This window comes from Penaeus chinensis, chromosome 36, assembly GCF_019202785.1.
Source record: "Penaeus chinensis breed Huanghai No. 1 chromosome 36, ASM1920278v2, whole genome shotgun sequence".
Classification (NCBI taxonomy): Eukaryota; Metazoa; Arthropoda; class Malacostraca; order Decapoda; family Penaeidae; genus Penaeus; species Penaeus chinensis.
The window spans coordinates 4,734,650-4,743,844 of NC_061854.1; the positions used below are offsets into that span (position 1 = coordinate 4,734,650).

General features: G+C 44.4%; 1 protein-coding gene across 1 annotated transcript in view; it reads right to left on the minus strand.

Moving 5' to 3' along the window:
- The window catches only part of LOC125044801 (putative oxidoreductase GLYR1 homolog), a 34,211-nt gene extending 28,674 nt beyond the window's left edge, over positions 1-5,537 (minus strand). Inside the window, exon 1 of the mRNA XM_047641761.1 lies at positions 5,457-5,537. Coding sequence (XP_047497717.1) covers positions 5,457-5,537 — 81 coding nt within the window. The remainder of the gene's footprint in view (positions 1-5,456) is intronic.
- Between the last annotated feature and the right edge of the window lie 3,658 nt (positions 5,538-9,195).

The window sequence follows — 9,195 nt, forward strand, 5'->3', positions numbered from 1 at the left end:
GAGAGAGATATAGATAGATAGATAGATAGATAGATGGAGAGAGAGAGAGAGAGCGAGAGAGATATAGATAGATAGATAGATAGATAGATAGATAGATAGATAGATAGATAGATAGATAGATAGATAGAGCGAGAGAGAGCGAGAGAAATATAGATAGATAGATAGACAGAGAGAGAGATAACAATAACGGTCAATATCATTATCATCTTTGCTATTCTTCCCCTGTTGCCGTATTAGAAGCAAGACGCTATAGCAGAAGAAGATAAAGAGTTAGAGAGAGATAAGACAGATAAATAGACAGACAGACAGACTGACAGACAGACAGGCAGACAGACGGAGTAACAGATAGACAGTCAGACTAATAGACAGACAGACAGACTGATAGACAGACAGACAGACAGACATGTAGACAGACAGACATACATGTAGATAGACAAACAAACAGACAGACAGATTAGCAGACAGACAGACAGACATGTAGATAGATAGACAGACAGACAGACTAGCAGACAGACAGACAGACATGTCGATAGATAGACAGACAGACAGACTAACAGACAGACAGACAGACTAGCAGACAGACAGACATGTAGATAGATAGATAGACAGACAGAAAGACAGACTAACAGACAGACAGACAGACAGACAGATATGTAGATAGATAGACAGACAGACAGAAAGACAGACTAACAGACAGACAGACAGACAGACAGACCAGCAGACAGACAAACAGACATGTAGATAGATAGACAGAAGAAGGGGGGGGGGGGCAAGGAACATAGTCAAGAATATATCCGGTCTTAATGTCTTCTCGGAAAGAAATTCCTCGACGAAAGAAAGTGACCAGGAAATATAAATGGAGACGCCACTGGGGTCTTGACGTGAGCTACTTACCACATTCTGACACTCCTTTCCCCCCCTTCCCCTCTCCCCTTGACACTCTTACTCCCCTCTTCTCCTCCTCGGCACTCCTACCCTCTTGGCACCCCTCCCCCTTGGTATCCTTTCCCCCCTTTTCCTCTTTGGCACGCCCCTCATCTTCTCCTCCTTGGCACTCCCTTCCCCTCTTCTCCTCCTTGGTACCCCTCCCCCTCTCCTCCTTGGCACCCCTCCCCCTCTTCTCCTTGGCACTCCTCCCCCCTTCTCCTTGGCACCCCTCCCCCTCTCCTCCTTGGCACCCCCTCCCGCTTCTCCTCCTTGGCACCCCCTCCCCCTCTCCTCCTTGGCACCCCTCCCCCTCTCCTCTTTGGCACCCCTCCCCCTCTTCTCCTTGGCACCCCTCCCCCTTCTCCTTGGAACCCCTCCCCCCCTCTCCTCCTTGGCACCCCTCCCCTCTCCTCATTGACACCCCTCCCCCTTCTCCTTGGAACCCCTCCCCCCTCTCCTCCTTGGCACCCCCTCCCGCTTCTCCTCCTTGACACCCCCTCCCCCTTCTCCTCCTTGGCACTCCCTTCCCCTCTTCTCCTCCTTGGTACCCTCCCCCTCTCCTCCTTGGCACCCCTCCCCCTCTTCTCCTTGGCACCCCTCCCCCCTTCTCCTTGGAACCCCTCCCCCTTCTCCTCCTTGGCACCCCTCCCCCTCTCCTCATTGACACCCCTCCCCCTTCTCCTCCTTGGCACCCCCTCCCCCCTCTCCTCCTTGGCACCCCTCCCCCTCTCCTCTTTGGCACCCCCTCCCCCTCTCCTCCTTGGCACCCCCTCCCCCTCTCCTCCTTGGCACCCCTCCCCCTCTCCTCCTTAGCACCCCCTCACCCTTTCTTCCTTGGCACCCTCTCCCCCTCTCCTCTGTGGCACCCCTCCCCCTCTCCTCCTTGGCACCCCTCCCCCCTCTCCTCCTTGGCCCCCCTCCCCCTCTCCTCCTTGGAAACACCTCCCCCCTCTCCTCCTTGGCCCCCCCTCCCCCTTTCCTCCTTGGCACCCCTCCCCCTCTCCTCCCCGGCACTCCCTTCCCCCTTCTCCTTGGCACCCCCCTCCCCTCTCCTCCTTGGCACCCCCTACCCATTTCCTCCTTGGCACCCCTCCCCCTCTCCTCCTTGGCACTTCTCCCCCCTTCTCCTCCTTGGTACCCCTCCCCCTCTCCTCCTTGGCACCCCTCCCCCTCTCCTCCTTGGCACCCCTCCCCCTCTCCTCCTTGGCACCCCTCCCCCTCTCCTCCTTGGCACCCCTCCCCCTCTCCTCCTTGGCACTTCTCCCTCCTTCTCCTCCTTGGCCCCCTCCCCCCTCTCCTCCTTGGCACCTCATTCCCTCTCCTCCTTGGCACCCCTCCCCCCTCTCCTCCTTGGCACCCCTCCCCCCTCTCCTCCTTGGCACTTCTCCCCCCTTCTCCTCCTTGGCCCCCTCCCCCTCTCCTCCTTGGCACCTCATTCCCTCTCCTCCTTGGCACCCCTCCCCCTCTCCTCCTTGGCACCCTCCCCCCTTCTTCTCCTTGGCAACCTCCCCCCTTCTCCCCCTTGGCACTTCTCCCCCCCTCTTCTCCTTGGCACCCCCCTCCCCCCTCCCCCCCCTGCCCCCCATTCTTCCTTTCACACGCGCCGTGGACCTTGCGATCTCATACTGTTCCCTGCTGGCATTGAAATTCCACTCTTATTTCCCATGTGCCTATGGGTCTTTCTCCTCTCCCCTTCCTACTTCCCTTTCTTTACTTCTTCTTCTCTCTCTTACTTCCCTTTCTTTTCTTCTTCTCTCTCTTACTTCCCTTTCTTTTCTTCTTCTCTCTCTTACTTCCCTTTCTTTTCTTCCTGTCTCTTTCTTCTCTCTTACTTTACTGGTATTCCTTCTCCTTTACCTCTTTTCTACTCTTATTCTCTCTTTCTCTCTTTCTCTTCCCCTCCCTCTTCACCTTCCCCTATGCCCCATCTTTTCCTCTCCTTTTCTTTCTTCCCTATTTCCTCTCTCTGCCCTTTTCCCCTTCTTCTCTCTCTCTCTCCTCCCTCACTCCTCCTCCTCCTTTTCCTCTTTTCTGTTTCTTTTCTCTTCTCTCTTTCCTTTTTCCCACTCCATTTCCTGTTTCGTCCTCTCCTTTTCTTTTTCTTTCTTCCCTATTCCCTCTCCTTCCTGCTCCCTCCTTTCCTCTACCTCCTCCTCCATCTCCTTCCTCTTCCTCTTCCTCGTCCTCTCTTCTCCGTTTCTTTCTATCTGCCTCGTCCTCTCTCCTTTCCTCTCTCTTTCTTCCCTACTCCCTCTTCTTCCTCCTCCATTTTTCCTCTACCCTCCTCCCCCTCCCCCTCCCACCCTACGCTCCTCCCACCAGGACTGACGTCACAGCGCCTCTGGTCAGTGTTGCCGACGGGAGGGGCATCCATTATCGCCGCCCTTTCTCAGTCCGGCATAATCCGGTGCCAGTGAGCGTGACGGATGAGTGCCAGACTACACCTGGCATTCTCCTTTCCTTAATGGAGTTTTCTTCTTTCTCAGTAGCGGGAGTGTTGTGTTTTTTTGTTAGGTCGATTTAAAAGAAAAAAATAAAGGAAAAAAAAAAATACAGAATAGAAAGGAGAGAGACAGAGAGAGAGAGAGAGAGAGAGAGAGAGAGAGAGAGAGAGAGAGAGAGAGAGAGAGAGAGAGAGAGAGAGAGAGAGAGAGAGAATGACAGAGAGAGAGAAAGAGTTTAGAGAGAGAGAGAGAGAGAGAAAGAGAGAAAGAGAGAGAGAAAGAGAGAGAGAGAAAGAGAGAGAGAGAGAGAGAGAGAGAGAGAGAGAGAGAGAGAGAGAGAGAGAGAAAGCGTTTAGAGAGAGAGAGAGAGAACAAGATGGAGAGAAAATTTATGAGCAGACATGTGCATATATACTATAATATTATATCTATCTACCTGTCTATATTCATATCTGTCTATCGCACTGCCTCCCCCCTATCTATCTAACTGCCCATCTATCTATCCATCAATATAACGTGAGTGATATGTGTAGGCTTATATGTGTCTTTATAACTACACACTGTATACTTTTTTTCAAATGTATAAAAAAAAAAAAAAACAACTAGCATGTGCTCTATAATTCCTGCAAAAGAAAAAAAAGAAAAAAAAGAACATGAAGAAGAAAAAAATATATTTTCAGCCCACTAACCCCGCCCCTTTCATACTCCCTCCCCCCAAACACCCTGGCCTTTCCTTCCTCCCTTCTTCCCTCAAATCACTCCCTTTTCCTCCCAATTCCCTCCCTGAAACACCCTTTTCCGCTCCCCTTTCCCTCCCTCCCTTCCTCCACGAATTCTGTTTCCTTCCCAGTTCCCTCCTTGAAACACCCTTTCCCTCCCTCCCTCCCTCCACGAATTTTGTTTCCCTCCCTGTTCCCTCCTTGAGACACCCTTTCCCTTCCTCCCTCCACGAATTCTATTTTCTTCCCTGTTCCCTCCTTGAGACACCCTTTCCCTTCCTCCCTCCCTCCCAGTTCTCTCCTTGAAACACCCTTTCCCTTCCTCCCTCCACGAATTCTATTTTCTTCCCAGTTCCCTCCGTGAAACACACTTTCCCTCCCTCCCTCCCTTCTTGAAACACCCTTTCCCTCCCTCCCTCCCTTCTTGAAACACCCTTTCCCTCCCTCCCTCCCTTCTTGAAACACCCTTTCCCTCCCTCCCTCCCTTCTTGAAACACCCTTTCCCTCCCTCCCTCCCTTCTTGAAACACCCTTTCCCTCCCTCCCTCCCTTCTTGAAACACCCTTTCCCTCCCTCCCTCCCTTCTTGAAACACCCTTTCCCTCCCTCCCTCCCTTTCCCCCCAAAACCCGTCCTTCTCCCTTACTCCTTCACAGACCTTTATCTCTCTCCCTCACACCCTCCGTTTCCCTTTCACGCTATCAATAAGACGAAGAAGAAAGGGAAGGAGAAGAAGAAGAAGAAGAAGAGGAAGAAGGGAAGGAGAAGAAGAAGAAGAAGAAGGGAAGGAGAAGAAGAAGAAGGGAAGGAGAAGAAGAAGAGGGAAAGAGAAGAAGAAGAAGAAGGAGAAAAAGAAGAAGAAGACGAAGAAGAAGGGGAAGAAGAAGGAGAATATTAAGAAAAAGAAGGGGAAAGAGGAGAAGAAAGGGAAGGCGAATAATAAGAAGGGGAAAGAGAAGAAGAAAAGGGACGGAAAATGATAATAAGAATAGGATGAAAAAGAAGAAGAAGAAGAAGAGTGAAGGAAAATGATAGGAAGAAGAAGAAGAAGAAGAAAAGGGAAGGAGAATGAAAATAAGAATAGGAAGAAGAAGAAGAAGAATAAAAAGGAAGGAGATTGATAATAAAAATAGGAAGAAGAAGAAGAAGAAAAGGGAAGGAGAATGATGATAAGAATAGGAAGAAGAAGAAGAAGAAGAAGAAAAGGGAAGGAGAATGATAAAAGGAATAATAATAATAATAAGAAGAAGAAAAGGGAAGGAGAATGATAAAAACAAAAACAAAAACAAAAAATAGGAAGAAGAAGAAGAAGAAGAAAAAGGAGGAGAAAGAACAAGACTAAGAAGACCCATGCCAAGACGCAAAGACGCTGGTCATTTTCCTGAGTCGGATGCTGGGAGATCCTAAGATGTCCTGATCTGGGCGGGAGAGCATCCGGCAGCTGGGCATCTCGACTCCTTGCCTTTTCGAAGAGGTATAGGTACTTTATTTTCTATTTTTCTTCTTCTTCTTTTTCTTTTTCGTTTTTCGTTTCGTTTTCTTTGAGGAAGGGATAATTTTTTTTTTTTCGTTTTTCGTTTCTTCCTTCTTCTTCTTCTTTTTCTTTTTCGTTTTTTCGTTTTTCGTTTCGTTTTCTTTGAGGAGGGGATCATTTTCTCTTTCTTTTTCTTTTTTTCTTTTTCGTTTCTTTCTTTCTTCTTCTTCTTCTTCTTCTTTTTCTTTTTCGTTTTTCGTTTCGTTTTCTTTGAGGAAGGGATAATTTTCTCTTTTATGCTTCTTATTTTTCTTTTTCTCTCCTCCTTTCTTTTCGTTTTCACGGAGGAATAGATAATTTTCTTTTTTTTTCTCCTTATCCTTTCGTTTCGTTTTCGAAGAGGCATAGAATAGGTCATTTTCTTTTTTCTTTTTTTCCTTTTTTTCCCTCCTCTTTTCGTTTCGTTTTCTGTGAAGAATAAATTTTCTCTTTTTTCCCTCCTCCTTCCATTTCGCTTTCGAAGATGAATAGTTTTTTTTTCTGTTATTCTTTCTCTTCTCTTTTCGTTTTTCTTTGTTTTTTGGGGGGGATAGGTAAAGTTTTTTTTTTCATGCTTTTTTTCCTCCTCCTTTCGTTTCGTTTTCTCTGAGGAATAAATGTGTTTTTTTTTCTCTATTTTTCCCAATCTCCTTTCGTTTCGTTTTCGAAGAGGAATAGTTTTTTGTTTGTTTGTTTGTTGGTTTTTTTTCTTTTTTCCCTCTTCCTTTCGTTTTGTTTTCTTTAGGAAATAGATAATTTTTTTTTTCTCCTCATCCTTTTATTTATCTATCTAGCTAAAATATTTATCTGTCTATCTATTTCCCTTTATATGTGTTTATGATAATAAAGATAATTATAATACTAATAACAATAAAAGTAATAGCAATAAAAATTATAATGATGATAATAATAAATAATAAAATGATGATAATAATAACATCAACAAAGTGATCATGTTGATAATGCTAATAACAATAATGATCATAATGATAAGAACAAGAACAATAACGCCAATAACAACAACAATAACAACAATAATACTAAGAACAAACACGCAACTCGATATGAGAGAGAGAGAGAGAGAGAGAGAGAGAGAGAGAGAGAGAGAGAGAGAGAGAGAGAGAGAGGGAGGGAGAGAGGGAGGGAGGGAGGGAGAGAGAAAGAGAGAGAGAAAGAGAGAAAGAGAAAGAAAAAAGAGAGAAAGAAAGAAATAGAGAGAGAGAGAGAGAGAGAGAGAGAGAAAGAGAGAGAGGACAATTTAAATGAGCAGACTATATAAACTTTAAAATCCTATTAATAACAAAAAAAAAAAAAAAAAAAAAAAAAAGAATCCAAGCCTCCCCCCTCCCCCCCTCCCTCCCTTCCCTTGAAAACATCCTGTCTCTAATTCCGATCTCCATCCTTGTCTCTCTCCCGACCGGATGCTGCTGCGGGAAGCCGAGGACATTCCGGGATGCTGGCCAGGTAAGTTGTCTCCTCTTCCTCCTCCTCCTTTATTTTCTACTTCTCTTTCTATTTTTTTTTTCTCTCCTTCATTTTCTACTTTCCCTCTTTCTCCTTCTTTATTTTCTACTTCTCATTCTATCTTTTTTTCTCTCCTCCGTTGTTACTTTCCCTCTTTCTCCTTCTTTATTTTCTACTTTTTCTTCTTCTCCGTTTTCTACTTTCCCTTTTTTTTCCTTTATTTTCTACTTATCTTTCTTTCTTTTTTTTCTCCACCGTTTCTACTTTCCCTCTTACTCCTCCTTTATTTTCTACTTCTCTTTCTACCTTTTTTTCTCTCCTTCGTTTTCTACTTTCCCTCTTTCTACTTCTTTATGTTTTACTTCTCTTTCTACCTTTTTTTCTCTCCTTCGTTTTCTACTTTCCCTCTTTCTCCTTCTTTATTTTCTACTTGTTTTCTCCTTCTTCTTCTTCTTCTTCTCCTCCTCCGTCTTATTCTCCTTCTCCTTCTTCTCCTCCTCGCTCTACTTATTCTTTTCGTCTCCTCTCCACGCCGCTTGAATTTATGAAGAGAATGTTAACGTGGGATATATCGGGTGAAGAAGGAAGAGAGGGGGAGGTAGAGGGAGAGAGAGAGAAAGAAAGAGAGAGAGAGAGAGAGAGAGAGAGAGAGAGAGAGAGAGAGAGAGAGAGAGAGAGAGAGAGAGAGAGAGAGAGAGAGAGAGAGAGAGAGAGGGAGAGAGAGAGAGAGAGAGAGAGAGAGAGAGAGAGAGAGAGAGAGAGAGAGAGAGAGAGAGAGAGAGAGAGAGAGAGAGAGAGAGAGAGAGAGAGAAAGAGTACGAAAGAAAGAAAGACCATATTAAGATATAAGAAATGAACTAACGAGAATCTCATCACTCCCTGGTATTTTTGTTTAACTAATATCCAATTTTCCTCCCCTGCCCCCCCTAATAAAAAAAAAAAAAAATGTTGAATAATGCATGTGATTTATGTTTAGTCTCCCTGGGAAAAGCTCACATATTTGCATTATGTTTCATTCATGTGGAATACAAGTTTACACCAGCCGAGGGAGTTTGGGAAAAAACGGCGAAAACCAAACGGAATAGTTTATTAATTAGTAAACATTCGAAAATTTACATACACATGGGTTGTATGAATAAGCTAAAGTAAATGTATTAATTCTGAAGTATCAGTTAGTTTAGGGTCGAAGTGGCTTAGTACAGATTACGAACATTAACGGTTTTAACGATGGCGCCGGAACTCTACAAGGGAGGGGGGGGGGGGGGAGAGGTTAGGCACGTCGTTGTAATTCTAATGAACCTTTTTTTTTTTTTTTTTTTTTTTTTTTTTATCAATATAGCCTTTTAGGTCCCCGTAGATACTCTGTTAAAATGGGCCCAATCTGCCCATCCTTTGTGGCATTTCCTCTGTTAAATTGGAAACATATAGATGTGAATGGCAAAACTACGTTGTTGGTGCCATGGTAGCAAAAGCCCCAGACTAGATTAACTGAAGACTATAAATATAGTTTGTGGGTCTCTCTCTCTCTCTCTCTCTCTCTCTCTCTCTCTCTCTCTCTCTCTCTCTCTCTCTCTCTCTCTCTCTCTCTCTATATATATATATATATATATGTATATGATATATGTGTGTGTGTGTGTGTGTGTCCCCTTCCCTAAGCAGTTTAACACTATACATATCAGGCCATCTTCAAAAGCACCGTATTGAACATCGTTTCTCAATGAGAGTGGAGCAACTTCGTAAATTATTTCAGTGCATATGAGATTATTATGATAATACCACTGAACGTTAATAAAGGTATCTATACATATTCTGGGTAATTCAATACTTTCCAAGGAGAACTCACACTATTATTAGATATATTTGTAGTCTGGTTAAAAACATTACCAGCGAGCAGGATGATTAAATGAATTATCTAGCATCTCGCCTACGATATATATATATATATATATATATATATATATATATATATATAGTGTGTGTGTGTGTGTGTGTGTGTGTGTGTGTGTACATACATACATACATGCATGCATACATACATACATACATACATACATACATACATACATACATACATACATACATACATACATACATACATACATACATACATACATACATACATATATACAT